General features: G+C 34.3%; 1 protein-coding gene and 2 long non-coding RNA genes across 5 annotated transcripts; 1 reads left to right on the forward strand and 2 right to left on the reverse strand.

The window, feature by feature from the left end:
* Nucleotides 1–517: 517 nt before the first annotated feature.
* Nucleotides 518–22,743, forward strand: snrpg (small nuclear ribonucleoprotein polypeptide G). Of its 2 annotated transcripts, none has more exon segments than NM_001004660.3 (4): nucleotides 518–666; nucleotides 902–924; nucleotides 20,727–20,851; nucleotides 22,449–22,743. In NM_001004660.3, coding segments are annotated over 4 exon segments (231 nt in total). In that variant the 5' UTR covers nucleotides 518–634; the 3' UTR covers nucleotides 22,500–22,743.
* LOC147831331 (uncharacterized) lies at nucleotides 5,528–8,558 on the reverse strand. The gene is made up of 4 exons (XR_015523830.1): nucleotides 8,515–8,558; nucleotides 8,098–8,161; nucleotides 7,692–7,819; nucleotides 5,528–6,726 (listed from the first exon to the last, which is right to left on the reverse strand). It is a non-coding gene; the product is annotated as an uncharacterized LOC147831331 (long non-coding RNA).
* LOC141380524 (uncharacterized) lies at nucleotides 13,262–16,174 on the reverse strand. Of its 2 annotated transcripts, XR_015523827.1 has the most exons (5): nucleotides 16,106–16,174; nucleotides 15,632–15,709; nucleotides 15,503–15,532; nucleotides 14,715–14,771; nucleotides 13,262–13,756 (listed from the first exon to the last, which is right to left on the reverse strand). It is a non-coding gene; the product is annotated as an uncharacterized LOC141380524 (long non-coding RNA). The 2 variants fall into 2 exon arrangements; XR_015523826.1 differs by lacking the exon at nucleotides 15,503–15,532.
* Nucleotides 22,744–22,851: the final 108 nt, after the last annotated feature.

Below are 22,851 nucleotides of genomic sequence, written 5' to 3' on the forward strand. Positions count from 1 at the left end.
AAAGATAGTGCTTAAAATATCACTAAAATGCAGTATATCTAATAATTAAATAGAAAATGAGGCAAATACCTGCAAAAAGGTAAACTTACTTAGAAAAAAGAACCACCCCTTTTACCAGGCTGGCTATGGGCCTGTATAATATTCATTCATTTTCTTTTTGGCTTAGTCCCTTTATTCATCAGGGGTCGCCACAGCAGAATGAACCACCAACTTATACAACATATGCTTTACACAGCAGATGCCCTTCCAGCTGCAACCCAGTACTGGGAAACACTCATACACTATAGACAATTTAGTTTATTCAGTTCACCTATAGCACATGTCTTCGGACTGTGAGGGAAACCGGAGGACACCCACTCGAACACGGGGAGAACTTGCAAATTCCTCAGAGAAATGTCAACTGACCCAGCCGAGAGTCCGAGACTCGAACCAGCGACCTTGTCGATATGTTGTTGTTGTTGTAGTTCATCATCCGCCGGAGTAGAGGGCAATATTACTCAATGGTGCTAGTACAAGGGAAAAATCCCGCGACCCAAAACGTCACTTCCTGCATTTCACTCATTCTCCGAACAACGCTTGAAACGTGATTCAAACGTATTTGTTTGACAAAACTAGCATATCTCACTAAATAAACATGAGCAAAGCACATCCACCCGAGCTGAAAAAGTAAGTATTTCAAGTATTTTCTTGAGTTTTTTAGAAATTTGATATTAAGAAGTATTTAACATGGGCAACTTATTAACGTTAGCCGGTGTGTGTTCAGTTTAACGGCTAAATTACTTTATTTTCACATCAAGCATAACTTATATTGCTAATCCATTTTGATATATTTTATATGAGTTAGCTTTCAGTTTGGTGGTGTATCTATTGTGAATTAAGAAAGTGCCTTTTCCCCTCTTAGGTTTATGGACAAGAAGCTTTCACGTGAGTAATCTTTTAATAACGTTAGATGTTTCTCTTTCCAGTTAAAATATGAATTATAGCTCAATATTAGGGCTGCACGATATTGAAAAAACTATACATTGCGATATTTTCTTTTTTGTAATTAAGTAATTAAATATTTGAAAAGTGGTTTTGTAGGGGAGTGAAATTTAAATATACATTTTAATGTAGTTTCTTATACAAACTAGTCACACACACAATTGGGTAACGTAATTATTAAAGTGAAATAAACCGTCCTTAATGGGTTTCTTGAGAGTCTAACAGTACTCAGTTGGGTTTCCACAGTGTCTTAAATGTCAAAATCCAAAATTTGGCCATTAAAAAGTATTAATTTGACTGAAATATTGTATTGTGTAGGTCTTGATTCTTTTTTTTTTTTTTAAAGTCATGTGTTGCTACCCAGTCTGGCCATTAACACCCATACAATCACCAACAATCCTCTCAACAAAACCTTAAACTTTTTATTTAAAAAGGTAATTTTTAATCTATTTACCATAATGGTTTAATTATTTTCCATACAATAACATGTGTTTAAAAGTTCTCCATGTATTTACTACTGAGGACACTGAACAGGAGAGATTGTTGTGCATAGATTTAGTTTATTGTAGTTTTTAAAAGTTTTAAAATATTTGTTCTTTTTTTTATTTTAAAGAAAGTTTATGTTGAGGAAAAAAGTGTATAGATACAATTAGAGCTTGCTTGTTTTTACACAATATTTTGCTAAGAAATAAAATCGGAAATATATATATTTTTTTATTATTATTGTATTATTAAATGTATTAAAATATAATAATGTTTTTGATAGGGCAAATAAAAATCTTTTCCATCAGGGCTATTTGAAAAATTCCTTAGCTTTTAGCACTTTATGGGTCTAAAATGTAATTAATAAAGGTTTTATAAACAATTAAATTTAACTGTATAACCTGCAGAAACCCTGATTCAGGTACTGAAATCGAATAATCAAATGTAAAATAGCACTGTGTAGTCTTCACCATACACAAATTTTAATAAAATTAATCTTTATTAAACATTTTCATGCACTACTAATGTTTTAAACTCTCTTCAAATGCTCAGCCACATGCCTTAAAGTGATGATAAACTTTCACTCTATTGTGCTTAAATTCTGCAGTGTCTCCACAAATCTTGTGTGTTTTGACTAGTGGTTTCTGGTGGTCATCTATAATCCTAACTATCGCCTATCTTGCGATGTAACTAATGCAGATGCACACATTTCAATATCATTGCTCAAGAAGTGATATATTGTGCAGCTCTAATATATATTAATATTATTTCAATAAAAACGTTCAATGATGTATTTTACAGGGTCCCCGCGGGTCCTTAAAAAGTCTTAAAATGTCTTAAATAAAATTTTCGATTTTTAAGGTCTGAAAATGTCTTGAATTCTGTAATTTTCCATAAGGAGGTCTTAAATTTCATGTGGGATCTTAAATATCATGTCCGACTCGTCTTATGTCGGCAAATCAATGCCAATATAAATCGAGCGCAGCGGTGATGTTTGCGCGCGAGGAGAAGTGAACCGTGAGCAGATTACAGACACGCGAGAAAACTACAGCTGCAAGCGCACAGGGGATCTTCACGCGCGCGCTCAACTGATCCAGCGCGAGAAAACAAGTCCCGCGCGCGCACATCATCATCTTATGGCAAGCCCAAGAGCTCATAAAAACACTATTAATCAATCGCGTTTACAATTAAAACGCCGCATTAAACGGCGCTAATACCATTTCAAACGCCGCTAAAAACGCCGTTCTGATTGCAAACGCCGCAAATAACGCGCGTAAACCTGTAAAAAACGCCGTTTTTAACGCCGTTTTAGTGTTAGTGAAAAGCGCGGTTTATGACGCGATCCGCTTGCCACAAAACGCCGTTTAAAACGCCGTTTTAACCCCACTGAAACGCGCGTTATAAACGGCGCTTTCCTGAAGTATAATGAGCCACGCCCGCTGATTTCCACAGCCAGTAAGCTTGAGCTGCTCTCACCCAATCAACAATGAACAGAACCAGACAAGACTAATTCACCACTGATCGTAGCGGAAGAAGGGACTCTGAACTGATAGCAAATGCTTATTTACAAAGTACCTTTTACAATAGATCGATTCCACGTCTTTGTGCTTGTAAATGTTCATTTTAGATAGATGGCATCAGAAGAAATGTATTTTTGTAAGTGCCTTGGCAAAAGTGAGCGGGCATGTTATTGTAACCCTTATTTCTGGCTGTTTACAGACCATTCTCTCCAACGTGGGCATCGTAAATAAACGCTGGTTACCAGGGTGATAATTCGTTTCTTTTCTTTAATCTGGAGCATCGACATAACATTCACAAACAACATTACAACAGCATTGCATCTGCCGAATTCCTCCACTTCCTTTTTTCCCTCTCTCTCCTGCTTTCCGGTGCGCCTCCCTCAAAGGAGCCAGAGCACATCAATAACTTTCTCAACTAACACATATTAAACCTTGTATCAGACATATTGAACGTAAATAGAAAATCTTTTAAGTATATTCAATAACATTTTTACAGTTAAGTATTAATTAGCAAAATATAAATTAAAATAATGAATAAAATATAAAGTTACATTGACATAGCAGGTCTGCAAACGCAAACTAACCGACTCAATAGGGCTGCATGGGCAACATCAGTTGAGGGCTAATGCAGATTTTAGCTCCAGCCCATCAAGCACCTGCCAGCTTTAGTGGTCTTGAATACGTTGGTTAGCTTGTTTGGGTGCGTTTGATGTGCGTTATAGCAAAACTCCACAATGCCATCCCTGACAGGCCCTGCCAGGTGCATTTTAAAAGGGCAGACCTTATGACTGATTTTGGACCCTCTTGTTCCTTTCATTTAGGCTATTTATTCACTAATTTGGTATTACTTTGCATTGCTGCCCAAGTTACTGACTTAAGGCAATATACTTTTATAGTAATAATAATGCGCACAGTTTCATTATTACATCAATGAATTAGTGCAACGATACCGTTTATATAAATGCGACTGATCTTTCAGTGCCAAACAAGGGCTTTACATTATTTTCATTCATTCATTTTCTTGTCGGCTTAGTCCCTTTATTAATCCGAGGTCGCCACAGCGGAATGAACCGCCAACTTATCCAGCAAGTTTTTACGCAGCGGATGCCCTTCCAGCCGCAACCCATCTCTGGGAAACTTCACATTATTTTATTCTCCTTATTTATTTCCGTTTTATTTCAAATAATAAATTTTTACAGTTTTAGGTAAAGACGTCAAACTATGCTTGCAAGCTAACCCACGGTTAGACTATTCTATACCGATAAATAAATATAGTGAAATCAGCAAAATCATCACGCTTCACGTACACTGAAAAAAGTGTTCTTGTAGCCGTACCCAACCAATATAAATGAGAAAAAGTTAAATGTTACAATCTAATGTCATTAAAAAAAATAAAAAATAGTAGCTATTTGTGTTAATTAGTTAAATTTAAAAGCATTAGTGTAGACAGAAAAATACATTTAAAAGATAGCTACCTAAATTCACAGTTATTACCGAGAGAATTGGTTAAATTTTGGCATGGATAACACACAACTCTAGACTATATACCTTTTTTTTCATAATTTTAAAGGTAAAAATAAAGATTTATGTTAGGTTATGATAAGTGTGCAGTTGTCCGCTTTGCAAATGTAAAAACACCATCATAAACCATAGGCAGTTTGCATGTTCTCCCTGCGATCGCGTGGGTTTCCTCTGTGTGCTCCGGTGTCCCCCACAGTCCACATGCGTACATGTGAATTGAGTAGGCTAAATTGTCCGTAGTGTATGAATGTGTGAGAATGAGTGTTTGTGGATGGTTGCGGCTGGAAGGGCATCCGCTGCGTAAAAACGTGCTGGATAAGTTGGCGGTTCATTCCGCTGTGGCGACCACGGGTTAATAAAGGGACTAAGCCGACAAGAATATGAATGAATGAATGAACGAATGAATGAACGTTCTTTCTGTGTGGGATGTCTTGTGGGGGAAAACGGGGCATCCGGAAACCCACGCCAACACGAAAAAAAAAACATGCATCTCCACACAGAAATGCCAACTGACCCAATTCTGATCTGTCGACCAGCGACCATCTAGCTGTCCGAATTGTGCTGCGCCACCGTGACGCCTATTTATTTATTTATTTGCAAAATTACCAGTGGCCAAATTTTATTTAATACCCAGCCGGCATTTCAACGGTGATTCAACGTTGAATCAACGTCAGGTCTATGGTTGGATCAACGTTGAATTACCTTTCGATTTTGCAAATTGGATCAACGTTTATATAGTGACGTTGTTTCACCGTCGGACCACCACCGGTGATTCACCGTTGAAATCACAACGTTGTTTCACTCTTACCTTCTTCATGGGTGAATTATGGTCGTTTTGTAGACGTTGAATGAAGGTTGAATTACCTTTCGATTTTGCAAATTGGATCAACGTTGATACCGTGACGTTGTTTCACCGTCATACATTTCAACGTAAGTTAAATAGAAATTACATACAACGCAAAGTCCATAAATATAGCAAACAAATTTTTACTAATAAAAAATACACGACACAAATACACAACTTAGTCTGTGTATCAATTTATTTAATACACACCTCATTATTTCATTTATTCTAAATATACAGCAACATTTGCATACATAGTTCATTAAAACCATGCAGGTTACTATACATGCTGTACACTCAAATACAGAAAAAAGGCATACAATTAAATAGTCACTTTTTAATTAGGTTTCATGAATTAAAGTTAATGTTTACTAACATGAACAAAGAACAAATACTTGTACAGCATTTATTAATCATTTAATTAATTGAAATATGTCCCGATGCTATTAAAATCAAAATGTATGCTTGTTAACATTAATGCACTGAGCTGACATGAACTGTACTTTCTTTATATGAAAGATGCTTCATTGTTCTTTGTTCATGTTAGTAAATACATAAACACTTACTAATACAACCTTTTTGTAAAGTGTTACCGTCTTCAGAAAGACAGATACTAACTAAATTAAAATTAACTAAACTAACTAAATTAGTAACTAAACTACGCTTCAACCATCACAGTCTCCAAAATACAATTCTGTTTACAAAGTTTACAAAATACCCATTTTTAAAGTGGCTGCAGTAAAAAAATAAAATAAAAAACATCACTCACAACTAAGAATCACAAGTGAAATACATTACATCTGTTTGAGGTTTTATAGGTTGAGAAAAACACTTGAGGTAAAAGATGGCACTGGGGACAAAGAATCAAGTGTAAAACACTAAAACATCTATATCAGTCTAGCAGTTAAATACATATTTATTTCTCAAACACCAGGTGAGTTTCCTACAAAATCAATAATGAGGTTTGCTATTCCAATTCATTGTAAATGAATGGCTTCACTTTCACAATAGTGAAAACTCATGCTATAATCTAAACCTGACATTACTCCTTCACTTTGCAGGTCTGCATGCTAAATATTTAGTAGTTTTTTTTTTTTTTTGTATAAAGTACATCTATTGTGTTTAGCATTACTGCAGCAAAACTGGGCACCTGTGACAGTGGAACATAGACAAATATTTCAGTAAATCATCAAGAAAATGTGTAGAATATATGGTTTGATTCTCTCTCACAAACTCAACAGTAAAAGCAATTTGTTATTCCATTATTATTAGTATCATAAAAATTGTATGTTCACATGGGTCTTATAATAATGGCTCACATTTGTGAATGTAGGACAAGTATGTCCTTGATGCCCTCAAATGGAGCTTCCAGAAAACCTGCAATAAATGAAATACGAGGTTACAACTAAGTTGGTATCAGCTATTATACAAAGTGAAATTCAAATATTTATTTTTATTGAATCCAAATTTGTCCTATAATATCGCCACACTCAATAATTTTGACTCATCCATCTGAATATTCCTAACTAAGAGAAGTGAAGAATTAGGTGTGATGTCGTCAGGAAGCCCTTCGCCACCACCGGTGCCAGCATTTCCAGAATTCAAATTTCAGATTCTCGAAAAAATTGCTTTTTTTTTTTTTTTTTAACCAAGGCTGCAGTAAAGAATCATGAAACATTCAACACATCTAATAATTACAAGTTGTTGTAAACCATTACATGTACTGTAAAAGCTGTTTAAAGCTTTTTAGACATGGTTGAGAAAAACTCTAGAAGGAGTAGCACTTCTGTAAAAGTCTGCATGTAGGACAGAGAATAAAAGGGATAGTTAAAAATTTGTATTCTGTCGTCATTTACTGACCACATTGAACACAAAAGAAGATATTTTGAAGAAAGCTGCAAATCTATTTAACCATTGACTTCTATAGTATTTTTTTCTACTATGGAGGTCAATGTTTACAGGTTTTTAGTTTTTTTTCAGAATAGCCTCTTTTGTGTTCAACAAAATAAACTCATAATGGTTTTAAACCATTTGGGGAGTAAAATGTGAGTAAATTTTCATTCTTGGGTGAACTATCCCTTTCAGTTGGAAAACACCAGAATTCTTAAGTAGACCCTTTTCGCAAGACAGATGATTTTCACGCATTTCATTTGTCATCTTAATCCTCAAGTTTTTAATATTTAGATTTATTTAAATAGCATGTTTATTTATTTGTTTTAATGACATTGAATAAAACAACTTCTCAATGACATCACATGTACTGGACCTGCTACACATGTATCACTATTTTTTTGAATACAAATTTCACTGTAACGGGTGCTGTTGTTTTGCTCCAGTAATACCTTTAGAGAACACAGTAGCAGTCAAGACATCCATACAAAAGCCTTGGTGTGGAGTAGCAGAACTGCAGTCTGTCCAGGCTGACACAGGTTTAGGCCATCTGTGTGTTCTTGATGCCCCTCAACTGGACCTTCCAGAAAACTCAGAAAGTTAAAACCCATTACACCTTTTATCTGCTACTATACAAAGTGTAATTTAAGCATTAATTTCTCACTAAATACATATTTTTTCCCCAATACTGTCACATAGTATAACATCACAACATGATTTCACAATAATAATATCAATATAACAATATAATATCACAACATAGCCTAACAATCAATAAACAAACAGATTAGAAAGAGAATATCACCAACCAAAGCACCAAGAAGATTTAACAGATAGTTAAAGGTAAAGTAAACTTACATGGACAAAGCCTTTTCCATTCAATGCTGTGCAAGTTAGTGCGTCTCTGGAGTAAGTTACATGTCTAAAAGCAAAAACAACAACAACAGTGAAACGACAGCAGTTAACTTTGTAATAATAACACTAATAATACAGCGTATAAAATGGATATTGTTTTATAACGTTGCTCAGTAACTTTAAACTGCGTTTGGAGTTTATCGCTTTGAATTTGCCATAAAAACGCTCATTTAGACTAACGTTAAACATGTGACCTCGAGGTTAGCTGCGCGTCACCGGAGCGCAAACAAGACTAAAAACAAACTGGAAAGTTTTAAATGCTTCAAAATTCGAAACACTACACCTCAAAAGTCACGTTTAAGATACACTGACAAAATCGGGGGGTAAATAAAACGTTAAAGCATCTAATAACACGCTTACCTCTGAATTCTGCTGCACTGCAGGTCAGGTGTTCGTAATTAAGTGAAGTGAAGCGCTGCGCGTGGCCGCGTGAGCGGAGTCCTCCAATACCATGGTAACCAAACATGTTGAATGTTGGGTAAAGCCATGACGTTAATTCAACATACAGATCATGATAAAAAAAATGTCAACGTTGATTTGTACAAGGATTTCTGTAACTTTTTTCAACCATTTATCATTCAACATTGTTTCAACATTAAAGCAACAACTGACATATTTTCAACCACATTTCAACGTTGAAGCCTTGTCATATGCAGGCTGTTTTTCAACCATTCAACATTAAACGTTCTATCAACATTATTTCAACGTTCAAAACACAACTGACCTTATTTCAACCATATTTCAACGTTGAAGGTCGGTCGTGTGCCGGCTGGGTAATTTAAAATTAAGATTAACGACGCTCCAGTCAAACGTTTAAATTTAAATAGCAGTTTTGTATCCAATGCATTAATTAAAGATTACAAAACAATTCTAAATGTTTTATTTAAAAAGCTACAATAACCACTTGTTTTAGAAATTTGCCTTTTTGTCCTACATCACAGAGCATCAAAATGGAACACAAAAAAACAGCAAAAATGCAACGATCCTGAAGAGCATAAAACAGCAAGCAAACCTTTTTTAAAAGACACAGGTGTTTAGTGCAAACTGCGTGAGCTCACCCTCAAGAGTGAAGGCGGGGCTCCTTACTGCATAATCAGATTGTTGTCTTAGTCTGCTACAATGACTGTAATTTTTTATTTAAAATATTTTATTTTAAAATAACTGACTGCTAAAATATTTTAAATAAACGACAATACAACGAAATCATGTTTTAAAAAAACATTTTAGGGTCAATAATAGCCTCCTTGAGCTTTTTTTTATTGTAACAAATCACTATAAAATGACTTGCCTAATTAATCCTACCATAACTTTACCCTATAATTAACCTATAGTTAAGTTTTTAAAGAGCACTTTAAGCTGATATATTAAAAATATCTAGTATTAAAATAGGTATTAAAACTATTATGTTAGAAATGTGATATAAAGAGAGTGTCAATATATACTGACACTCTTTTTTACTGACCAGAGTTCTAACAAATGGCCATATCAGGCATTCATGGCCTATTAAAACATCATAATTATATTCAAAGTTTCTATTGCATATTGCAATTAGGAATATATATCAACATATTTTATGATGTTATTACCTAAAATTGTGATATTTTTGTTAATACAGTCTATGTGTATGAGTTAGCATCTACTGAACCACCTGCTATAAGCTGCACCTCACTTTCACTTCGCAAACGGGAGAGCACGATTTTTTCGCAGAACTTGCTGTTTTAAAAGACAGAAACAGTTTAAACAGCCTAAACGCAGATGTTAGGCATTATTTAATATATTATTACAACATTTAATTATTTTTAGATTTTAGATGACATTGATGTTTGTAATTATTTTGAACGCATGGAATAACACTATTTTTGTTCGCTAAATCCAGCACCGCCCGCTCCTTTCCCAATCATGTCAAGATACAGATGCTTACTGTCAAAGACAATATTTTTTTTCGTTATGGCATAATTCGTTTCCTTTTTAACTTTAATATTTCGTTGAAATCTAAATGTAATAAAACACATCAGCACCAAGGAAAAATCAGACGCTCAAAACATAATCTTTAAAATTGCAAATATATATCAAAGATTGTGAGACAATACATTTGGTGAAGCATTAATTAAATCCTCACTTTCCACTGACTGAAAATCATCCACCCGCACAGCTGAGTGGACAGGCTCAAACAAAAAAATATATTTTTCTTAGAAAAAAAAATAAAAAATTTAAAACAAATTTCGTGTAGTTTTTCTCCTTGTTTCAATAATTTTTATGGTCAGTTATCTTCTAGATAAAATATAAGAACGAATAACATTTGAGATGCTTCAAATCCGCTATATGCTTCAACAATGCTGAATCACTAATTCGGTTGTCAAAATAAATAAAAAAAATAAAAATTAATAAAAAATTGATCATTCTAGCTTAAATAACAATAATATTATATTAATGTTATAACATTAAAGTGAAATATTCAGTTTCAGAGAAGCCTATATTAAACTGTTTTCCATGTTGTACCGGTCAATTACAATTTAATTAATTTAATCAAATAATTTATGAGCAGACAGGCGTTTACAAGTTCGTATAGGCCTATTCGCAACAGCACTGAACATGCCCACATTACCAAACTCTGTTGAAAGGTGAAAAAAACTCAAACCCCTTGTGAGAATGGAGATGTCTGCTTATTTAGCCAGTCTGTAAAATAAAATAGTTTAAAACACCTTGAATGGTAGCGGTTCCATGCGAGATTAATGTGCAGCAGCTGGATCTAATCTGTCTGATGAAACGAAACAATTTCCATGGCTCATGTGCTAATGAGACGGTCTCCACTCCTTGCAGGGGATCATATTTGTCTTATTTAGACTCAAATGTCTAAATTAAGTTTATCTGCATTTACTTATTTTGAACCTTGTTTTAAGCAATAGTAATCTGAATGGTAATTTGCGGAAAAACGCTTTAAAACAAAAACGCACACCTTTATTTGTTGTCATTCATTCTTGCTTTGAATATATCACACACTGTTAATCAGTTATCAGTTTAAAATATGTAATAAATAAATGAAAAAATAAATTAATTAATTAAAACAAGCATTAATTTGCTCCCTCATGTTAGGTACAGTGCGTACTGCAGGCCCCACTGCACATATACAGACCCATGTCACAGACACATTTCTTACTAAATAACCTAGACTATACTATAAATTAAGACCATTGCTTCTTCAGAAAGAATTTGGAGAGATCTGGTACCCGCGGCAGAGGCGCACTCAACTCACACGGGAGAAAACTGTACTAGTTAACATGAAGACTAGCTCGTTACATGATTTGGTAAACTAATTCTTTGAATACAACTCTCTTGAGCTCTAAAAGGAAAAAATGCAGAAGAAATTTGCCGTTAAATTAATATTAGCAGAGACGCAACTGCCAGTCATTTGTACATGAGTTTTTTTCATAGGAGTAGCCTAATAAAAATGTTTAGTGGGACACAGCACATTATCACAGTAGTCTACACTAATTAATATATTAATTTATTATATTTATTATTATTAACATTATTAAAATTAAACTTAAATTGACATAACGCAGAACCCTTTTAAATGCTTGCTTTCATTTTGACATAGCTAAAAAGAAACTAAAAGAAACATCCCATTATGCAGCAACAGTCAAGTTAGGGCACTTAAAAATGCCTTTTGCGTTTAAATGAAACATACGAAAATATATTTTAGGCCTATTTTAACAGCTAAAATACAGTTATCATATCGATATTGTTTTGATAGCTCATGGCCCTAAATAAAGAAAATGTAACCTGAAAACAATCTATTATAATAAACTTAATAAATAAATAAAATCATAAATAAAACAATGGTTTATGATGGCGTTTTTACAAATGCCAACAGGACAATATCAAGAAATCACACTATTATAGCCTAACATAAACCTTTATTTTTACCTTTAAAATTATGAAAAAAGTTATATACTCAGGTGAGTTACCTGCGTGTTATCCATGCCAAAATGTAACCAGTTCTCACGGTAAAAACTGAATTTAGTTATCTTTTTTAGGTATTTTTCTGGCTACACTAATGCCTTAAATGTAACTAAGTAACACAAATAGCTACTGTTTTTTATTTTTTATTTTTAAATGACATTAGATTGTAAATTTTAACTTTTCCTCATTTATATTGGTTGGGTAAGGCTACGTGAAGCGTGATGACTTCCCAGCTAACATAAGACCAGCGGACCACTGGCGGCCCGCCGGCGGCAAAGTCGGCGGTCCACCGGCAATTCGCTCATCGTTATTCCAGCGGCCCACCAGCGGCTGCCGCCGCTTTTCCGACGGTGGTCCGCCATCGGATAGCTGGTTTTAAAAAAAGTGTTAGCTGGCGGCCCACGGTCGGTCCACAGGTCATTTTTAAATATTATTTTAGCCTGTACAATTGCATTTAATATTAATTTGTCCAAAAATAAATCAAGTACAAAATACTTAAATCATTATAAAATTTATTCATAATACTACATAACGAGTATACGTTAAACACTTAGATCATAGTGAATTGTTTCAAAAACACATACGTTAACAAATATAACAAAATAAATATAAAATGCATATAAACTACATAAAATTACGCTTTACAGTAGTTTCATTAGTTAATGTTAAAGGGTTAAATATGAACTATCACCAATACTTGTACAGCATAATTAATGTACAGCATTTACTAATGCGGTAATAAAATCCAAAGTCATGCTTGTTAACTTTAGTTTATAAATTGTGAATTAACATGGAAAAACAATGAACAACTTTTTTTTACCATTTACCAACATTAGCAAAGATGAATAAATACTGTAATAAATGTATTGGTTACGTTAGTAAATACATTTACATTAACTAATACATACAACCTTATTGTATATGTTACCCATACAACAATAAGTTTGTCATATAATAAAAAGACAAACTTTGAGACTTATCATTATATATAAAAATAAAAAAACATTATAACATTATAAAAATTATTGTATTATTTATAATTTAACATTATTATAATTATTTATTATAATATATTATAACATTAATATAACATTTAACGTTAATATAACAAAGTAATTACATTGTGAATAAATATTAACATATTACAATAAATGTAAACATACATTATTATTACAAAATCAAACTGTAAAATATCTGGAAGTTATTAACAACTACACTGGGGCAGCACAGTGGCTCAGCCTGTCACCTCACAGCAAAAAGGTTGGTGGTTCAAGTCCAGGCTGGGTCAGTTGGCATTACTGTGTGGAGTTTGCATGTTCTCCCTGTTTTGGTGTGGGTCTCCACCTCAGTCCAAACACATGCGCTATACTTTAGGTGAATTTGAACATTGTGTAGAAGTGTCTGTGAATGCAAGAGTGTATGGGTGTTTCACAGTGCTGGGTTGCAGCTGGGAGGCCATTTGCTGTGTAAAACATATGCCAAAGTAATATCCAGATTCTTCCGCTGTGGCAACCCCTGATATTAAGCTGAAGGAAAATGCAATTTCTTTTGTCTGCCCCCTCATGATTAGCAGATCCTAATAAAAATGTCTTGGAGGCTCCCTTCCACTGTCTCTCTTGTAGCAGGCTTCTTTCTTATCCTGAAATAACAGAATCGTCAGTCATCATTTTTGTCCATCATCAGTAACTAGGTCACTATGAACATTAATGTTTGTATTTTTTATTGTCTTTTATTGGACATCAAGACTGAATTGATTTGATTGATTAAATTATTTACAGTTAAGTAACACTAAAATATGTTTACAGTTTAATATAATAATTTTCAATGTCAATGTCAATAACATTAATATATATTACTAACAGATCTGCTCAAAACACCACAGTCCTTAGCAAATATTTAATGGTGCATGCTGTTAATGTGCAAATTAAGCTTACATGAGTTTTTAAAATAACATGTAAAGTGAAACCTCTGATAAGATTGTAAAGCAATTTGGGTCCACATTACTTTATAGTGCTACATAAATGCTTATAGTATACATTTATTCGCAGCTAAGAATGTCTAAATCATCTTACAGATATGAATGGCAATGATCTGTTTGCAAACATTTAAAATAAGAAATGAAAAACGTCAAAGTGTCAGTCTACTGTAATATCATTTACTACTTCTGATGGATATTTACTTATTGATGGATATTTGCAGAACAACTGTAAAGAGTCAGTAAAAAAAATATTGACAAATCAACATGTCAAAATCGAAACAGTGGCACAGGATTGCAGCCAGGTTTGTAACTTATTCCGTTGTGCTCTGCACTATTTGTATTGTATTGGTATTTTAGAGCTTTTGTGTTTGCAGTGCAATTTAACCCCAGTTAAATTCAGAAGTGATCTGGTTGAGGAGAGTTAATGCATGGAATTTTTAACATGAACATCTAGTGCATAAAGGGAACATATCTCAAAGCATTATGAATATTTCAAAATAAATACATTTTGATTTGAAATCTACATCAATTTCCAGATCTTTGTTTTAAAGAACTGCCACTCTGACACACACTGTCATTTGCTCATTACTGTCTGGCAGTCAGTCAAAACTTTACTTACATATAAATATGTTCAGCAGCTTATTGGCTCTAGAACCATCGGGCCCCTTTTAAGATGCTGTTGAAAACAAAAGAAAAAGGGAGAAAAGACATGACATAAATGAATATGAGTTGTGCATCATGCATGTACCAAAAAAATTATATTGATTTTTGGGCTTAAGAATGAGTTTAAGTGTAAGGGACCTAAAAATATATATATTTTAAATGTGAATCCTAAGATGTAATTTATGGCTGTAATGTAAAGCTGAATTTTCAGCAACATTATTTAAATCTTATGTCACTTTATCCTTCAGAAATCATTCTAAGATATTCATTTAGCATTCAAGACTGAACTAATATGTTGATTATCAAATGGTGCTGATTTGCTGTTTAAGAAACATTTCTGATTATTATGAATGTTAAAAACAGATGTGATGACAAATACTTTTGTGTAAGCTATTTTCTTTTTTTTCCCCAGGATTTATTGTTTATTGTTAAATAGACCCTAGACCTTAAACGGTCATGTATACCACTGCAGTCAGTGAGATTTTTGAAGAAATGCATACTTATATTAAACAAGGATGCATAAAACTGATCAGAAAAAAAGTTAAGATTTTGGATTCAAATACTGTTCAATTTAAACTTTCTATCCATTAATGAATTCTGAAATAACAAAACATAATAAAAATAAGAAATATTGCTTGATCAGCAGCAAATTATAAATACAATATTACATTTTGGACTGGAGCACTGGTGCTGTAAATTCAGCTTTGAGAAAAGCAAAGTAAAAATTTGTTTAAAATCACTTACTTATGTTTGCATGTCAAAACCTTAAAATAACTGCAATCAAGACATGTCACGTTATCAGATGCATGATAATATAGGGATTTATTATGAAAAATGCACATGAATCTATTTAACAGTTAATTATAGTCTTACCTGTGTTTCCTCCATCTATGTGATCAGCTCCCTTCATCTTGGCTCTTCTATTTTGTTGTAGGGGCAATTTTGTCACTCCTGAAACCACAGAGCACTTTTTGAAATCAATATTAGTTTACATTACTGTGAAATATCAAAGTAAGTTAACACATATGTACTAACTTTAACGTTTTAATTTGCTCTCCTTGACGGTACAGTGCATATTTTAGGCTAAATAAAGTACACTACCTCCAATAAAACATTGACAAACCTCTCATGTACACATAAAGATGTAATTAAAAGCCAAAACTTGTATAAACAAGAGCTAGTAGCCTAATGCTAACGTTTCCTCTGCTAAGATGCTAACGGACTTTTTCCAAAGACACAACCGTCTCTATAAAATACATATTCAACAGAAATATGTCAATTGTCAGTAAGAAAGGTGTCAGAAACAGTTGTATGTAACATTTGCATGATTTTAGCGACTAAACGTACCTGAAATTAGTGAAAACTGCCGCATGAGAGAAGTGCTGTTGACGGTCAGGGGTCGTGTCGTGTCGTGTCGTTCTCCATTTCCATGACAACGCTCTCTGCTGCAGTGCTTGAATGAGGCTCGGTAATGCACACTTTAAAGTAACGCAGCCTGAACGCAGCATTTACATAAACATTTTAACAATTTAAAAACAATTTAAATAATGGCATTTAATATTAAATCTTGATTTTTAAAAGTATTTTTTTTGTGTTATGCTGATTTCACTTTATCGGTATAGAATAGTCTAATCGGGTTAGCTTGCATGTGTGGGCGTAGTTTGATGTCTATCTAAAACTTTAAACATTTATTATTTGAAACTAAACGGAAATAAATAAGGAGAATAAAATAATGTAAAGCCCTTGTTTGGCACTGAAAGATCAGTCGCATTTATATAAACGGTATCGTTGCACTAATTCATTGATGTAATAATGAAACTGTGCGCATTATTATTACTATAAAAGTATATTGCCTTAAGTCAGTAACTTGGGCAGCAATGCAAAGTAATAACAAATTAGTGAATAAATAGCCTAAATGAAAGGAACAAGAGGGTCCAAAATCAGTCATAAGGTCTGCCCTTTTAAAATGCACCTGGCAGGGCCTGTCAGGGATGGCATTGTGGAGTTTTGGTATAACGCACATCAAACGCACCCAAACAAGCTAACCAACGTATTCAAGACCACTAAAGCTGGCAGGTGCTTGATGGGCTGGAGCTAAAATCTGCATTAGCCCTCAACTGATGTTGCCCATGCAGCCCTATTGAGTCGGTTAGTTTGCGTTTGCAGACCTGCTATGTCAATGTAACTTTATATTTTATTCATTATTTTAATTTATATTTTGCTAATTAATACTTAACTGTAAAAATGTTATTGAATATACTTAAAAGATTTTCTATTTACGTTCAATATGTCTGATACAAGGTTTAATATGTGTTAGTTGAGAAAGTTATTGATGTGCTCTGGCTCCTTTGAGGGAGGCGCACCGGAAAGCAGGAGAGAGAGGGAAAAAAGGAAGTGGAGGAATTCGGCAGATGCAATGCTGTTGTAATGTTGTTTGTGAATGTTATGTCGATGCTCCAGATTAAAGAAAAGAAACGAATTATCACCCTGGTAACCAGCGTTTATTTACGATGCCCACGTTGGAGAGAATGGTCTGTAAACAGCCAGAAATAAGGGTTACAATAACATGCCCGCTCACTTTTGCCAAGGCACTTACAAAAATACATTTCTTCTGATGCCATCTATCTAAAATGAACATTTACAAGCACAAAGACGTGGAATCGATCTATTGTAAAAGGTACTTTGTAAATAAGCATTTGCTATCAGTTCAGAGTCCCTTCTTCCGCTACGATCAGTGGTGAATTAGTCTTGTCTGGTTCTGTTCATTGTTGATTGGGTGAGAGCAGCTCAAGCTTACTGGCTGTGGAAATCAGCGGGCGTGGCTCATTATACTTCAGGAAAGCGCCGTTTATAACGCGCGTTTCAGTGGGGTTAAAACGGCGTTTTAAACGGCGTTTTGTGGCAAGCGGATCGCGTCATAAACCGCGCTTTTCACTAACACTAAAACGGCGTTAAAAACGGCGTTTTTTACAGGTTTACGCGCGTTATTTGCGGCGTTTGCAATCAGAACGGCGTTTTTAGCGGCGTTTGAAATGGTATTAGCGCCGTTTAATGCGGCGTTTTAATAGTAAACGCGATTGATTAATAGTGTATTTACGATACCTTCGGCTTGCCATATCATCTGTGCGCACGATGTACGCTCTCGCGAGCGAGGTCATGCCTACAGCGCGCGCGCGATCAGTTCTCTCCGCTCGCTCGCTGGTTCTTCTCTCTGCTCGCGCGAAACATTTTGGATTTTTGTGAGTCCTAGGGCGGGACTTGGTTCACTTGTTATCTCTAACGCTATTGGCTACTCTACCTTTCCAGAACTTAGCCGGGATTGGACGCAGGTAAGCTAGTTTCCCCGTTAAATAAAAATATATAGGATATCTTATCATAATGTCACAGTGTGAAACTAATAGACTTACTTTCTCAGTAATAATAGGTGACGACTTACTTTCAATAATGAGATATTTCTTGTAATAATTAATCTCATAATATTCTTACCATCATGACCAAGTCATATAATGACATATTAAAATAATGAGATATATTCTTGTAACAAACTTTATTACTAGGGAGAGAAAGAGAGAGTTATACCATGTGGCAAAAGATCTCTCCATTAAACAGAAATTGGGGAAAATATACATGGGCTAATAATTCAGGACGAATAATTCAGACTTTAAATGTGTGTTTTGAACCATTTGATGAAGTTTAGCACCTACATTTAAACTGAACTCAAACCAAATTTATGAACATGAACTCACGTGTTTAAATTTATAAAAAATCTTTTTTTTCTAAGACTCATTGTCCTTGACTCATTTTCTATGAAGAACAAGTCAGAATAAATTGGATGGACAATAGTATACAAAATAGGCTATACATGCATGAAGTGCATAAAGTACAAAGGTTTATAGTAAATATATTGCCATTAGTCTGTTATTCCACTATACAGTTAAAGTCAGAATTATTAGCCCGCCTGAATTAATAGCCCCCTGTTTATTTTTATCCTAATTTTTATTTAACGGACAGAAATTTTTTTTCAACACATTTCTAAACATTATAGTTTTAATAACTCATTTCTAATAACTGATTTATTTTATCTTTGCCATGATGACAGTAAATAATATTTGACTAGATATTCTTCAAGACACTTTTATACAGCTTAAAGTGACATTTAAAGGCTTCACTTGGTTAACTAGGCAGGTTAGGGTAATTAGGCAAGTTATTGTATAACGATGGTTTGTTCTGTAGACTTTCGAAAAAATAAATAGCTTAAAGAGGGTAATAATATGGACCTTAAAATGGGTTTTAAAAAATTAAAACAGCTTTTATTCTTGCCGAAATAAAACAAGAAAAAAGTGGGCTACTAATTTTGACTTCAACTGCATATGTGACCTTTAAGATGTGGGCCTGTCGTATAGAAAGTGGAATTTGTATGCCTCTGAAGTGGAATGATGTATTGCATAGTGAGTAAAGCCAAACGAAGATTGTAGAATTTAAATTGTTGCTCAATAGGTGGCGATAAACACCCATCTGAATGTCTGTCACTGTATTTTTTGTTTAATTGGGCTAATCATTTTTGATTGAAGTCTTTATATGCAGGTTATTCAATCATTAACTAAAAATGAGATCGAAAAATATATATAATATATAGATATATATATATATATTTTACACTGATCTATATTACAAACAGTGTTAACAATTATAATAATATACAAAGCTGCACTGCACATATAGTATGCATTGTATGGAAAGATCTAAAACGCAAATAAACTCTTCTGAAGACAATATTTCCTAGAAAGATCATCCCCAAGTGTAATAATGAGCACTGCTGTTGTGGTTAATAATGAAGTAAAATACAACAAACCAGACAAGTGCTGCACGGACAAATCAAATGGGTTCAGAAAGTCATGTTACAAGAATGCAAGTCATTATTTTAGAAGATTAATTTTTATTATTTGACTGTTTCTCGAGATTGAATCCTCATAAAGTTCTCAGAAAGTTTCTTATGATTATGACTTGCAAATTGTATATATATTTAACGGCGTGATCTTTTAACCTGCGTCCAATCCCGGCTAACTTTCGGAAAGGCAGAGTAGCCAATAGCGTTAGAGATAACAAGTAAACCAAGTCAACCAAGTAATCTGCTCACGGTTCCCTTCTCTTCGCGCGCAAACATCACCGCTGCGCTCGATTTATATTGGCATTGATTTGCCGCCATAGATTTGCCGCCATACTTCACCACATCATTCTGTGTTGACACACTGAACATTTTCCTGTTTTTTTTTTTTTTGTTTTGTTTAGGTAAAGTCTTAAATTTTCATTTTAGAGGACTTAAAAAGGTCTTAAAAGGTCTTAAATTTCCTGTTAAAAAATGTGCAGATACCCTGTTTTAATACTATGTATTTATATCCGCCTCTGTTCTAATATTACAGATTTTTATTTTTTCTTCTGTTTAATTAATAACAAAAGTTAAACTAATTCGGGTTATTTATTTATTTTTATTTTTTTTACCTGAAATTAAACATTTTGCAAGTGAAGTTTTTTTTTTGTGAACATTTGAAATAAATGTTGTACCTTGTTTAATTTAATTGTATATTTATATAAATATATTCAATGTTTGTGGGGTATGTTATTAATAACTAATTTAATGCATACTTTTTTCTTTGCCTGTGGGTTTTATCAATAATATAAAAAAATTACTCATTAATGAGAAGTTTCTGATCACATGAAGTGTGGTTTCAGCTTTAACATAAAGCTACTGAGTTATGTTTTAGAGAACAAACAATGATTCATTTGATCCTATTCGACTTCAATACAAAAAGTGTACGCACATTTTGAATGAATTAATGTGGCTTTCTATGCAAAGATATTATAGAAATTTAAATAATTGACATGAATCTGAATGAACGCCTGACACTTTTAATTTGTATGGCTTTTATTGCATTATTTTTAAAGCTGATGTTTTCATGTGCACTTTCAGTAAAGCTCAACGGTGGCCGTCATGTTCAGGGCATCTTGCGTGGATTTGACCCCTTCATGAATCTGGTCGTTGATGACACTATAGAAATGGCTCCAGGAGGACAAATGAACACCATTGGGATGGTGGTCAGTACTCATTACAACAATTTATTATTAGAGGCACAGTATGTCAGTTTTACTGCTAGAGGGTGTGTATTCACAACAAACAAACACAGATTTTTATGAGGCTAATGCCCTGTCCACACAAGCCCTGCTATTTTCTAAACCACTTTTTTCTGTGAGGTTTTTCCACATGAAAACAGCCAGGGTTAAGATTTTCCAAAACTCTGGGTCTGGTGTGGACACTACAACTAGACTTCACCTCATTGTTTGCCTCATGTTTTTCTGATTGGCCTACAAGACTGAGTTCACATCAAATGCGGAAGATCTGAATGCGGCAAATTTTGCACGTTCACGGCAAAAATATTGCATATATTGATTAGTTCGCACCACAGGATGGTAATCCACCTGTTCTCATGTTTGCATTGACTTGTATGCAAGTTACCTGCAAAAATACTTCCCCATTTGGTGTGAATCCAGCAAATGTGTCAATCTCTGCCAGTTGGTTCGGCGTGCCCTTAACATGGATCACAGTGCAATTTTCTGTTTGATGTGGACAGAGATTGTTTTTAAAACACAAGCTGGAAAAACTGTTTTATAAAATACCCTGTTTATGTGTGGACATGGTGTGAGTGTGGAATAATGGGAGTTATGGTTTTCATTACATCCTACACCACTTCTGCAGAAATGTTTGTGGATGAGCTAAAGTATAAAAGGAATGTATTAGCTTGGTTGTGTGAAGCAGAATAAAGGCTCTTACACACTGGGATGCTTTTCATTTGCGTTTATTGTCAGCGTTTCGCATCGCAGCGCTCCCATTGACAGTTTTGCACTTGAGCGCCTCCAAGTGCTGTTTACTGTAACTTCAGCAGCTCCCTGCACGTGAACAAAAGTGGCAACCTGATTGGTGGAGAAGGTTTTGACGCGGCGAGTCAAAACAAAAAAACGAGAATGAGGCGTTTTTTTTTTTTAAATGGCGCTTTTACGCCTACTGTTTTGCGTGTTGGTGTGCACGATCACCATGACACCCTTTATTTAGTCACGAGGCGTTAAACGACGGAAACCGCGAGCAAAAAACGTCTTGGTGTGAGAACATTAAAGTTATTGCTAATAAGACATAAAAGCAATGCGACAAAAAAAAAAAAAAGAGCTATTATTATGCCACACTCCACCTTTTCTGGTTGGGATCATCGTACTAAATACATTTTAGGGTTCTGTTATAATGCTGCTCTGTACAGTCTAAAAAATTAGGGCATCTTTGGTGTTTACCTTAAATAAAATAAAATGTAGTACAAATAAAATCGGATGCTTTTCCCGCTGCAACCCAGTACTGGGAAACATTCATACATTCTCATCCACACACACAATCGCAAAAACAGCCGCACTCCGCATTTTAGAATATGGTCAGTAGCGCATGTCTTTGGACTTGTGGGGGAAACCGGAGCACCCGGAGGAAACCCACGCGAACAGTGGGAGAACATGCAAACTCCACACAGAAATGACAACTGACACAGCCGGGACTTGAAAAAGCAGCCCTCATGCTGTGAGGTGACAGTGCTAACCACTAGTAGAACATGATAGCTTGGACTAAATGGCTAATCTCTTCTTTTTTTTGTCTTTTCAGGTAATCAGAGGAAACAGTATCATCATGCTGGAGGCTCTTGAGCGAGTATGAGAAAGACACCCAGTTTTTTTTTTCCCTCTTTTTGTTATTTTTCCCCACAGCCAGAAAACGTAAGAATGGGTTTCTCATGTCTGTTTACAACAAAGACTCAATAATAAGCAGAAATCCTTGATTTTGTCGACAAATGTTCAGTTTGTAAACAACTTTTTGTGTTTTATATATTTCCTCTTTGTATTTGTGTACACAATTCATAAAACATTTTGTGAATAAATGAAGTGTGATTATCCAAGTGGCATTTTTTGACGCATGTCTGATTTGTGTGATATTTACCAGGCTTTGCATTCACAGTCTCTGATAAAAATGAACATGTTTTTAATAACAGCAAAACTTGCTTGATGTTCAA

The sequence above is a fragment of the Danio rerio genome, chromosome 23, assembly GCF_052040795.2.
Source record: "Danio rerio strain M-AB ecotype USA chromosome 23, GRCz13ab, whole genome shotgun sequence".
In the NCBI taxonomy this organism is placed as follows: domain Eukaryota; kingdom Metazoa; phylum Chordata; class Actinopteri; order Cypriniformes; family Danionidae; genus Danio; species Danio rerio.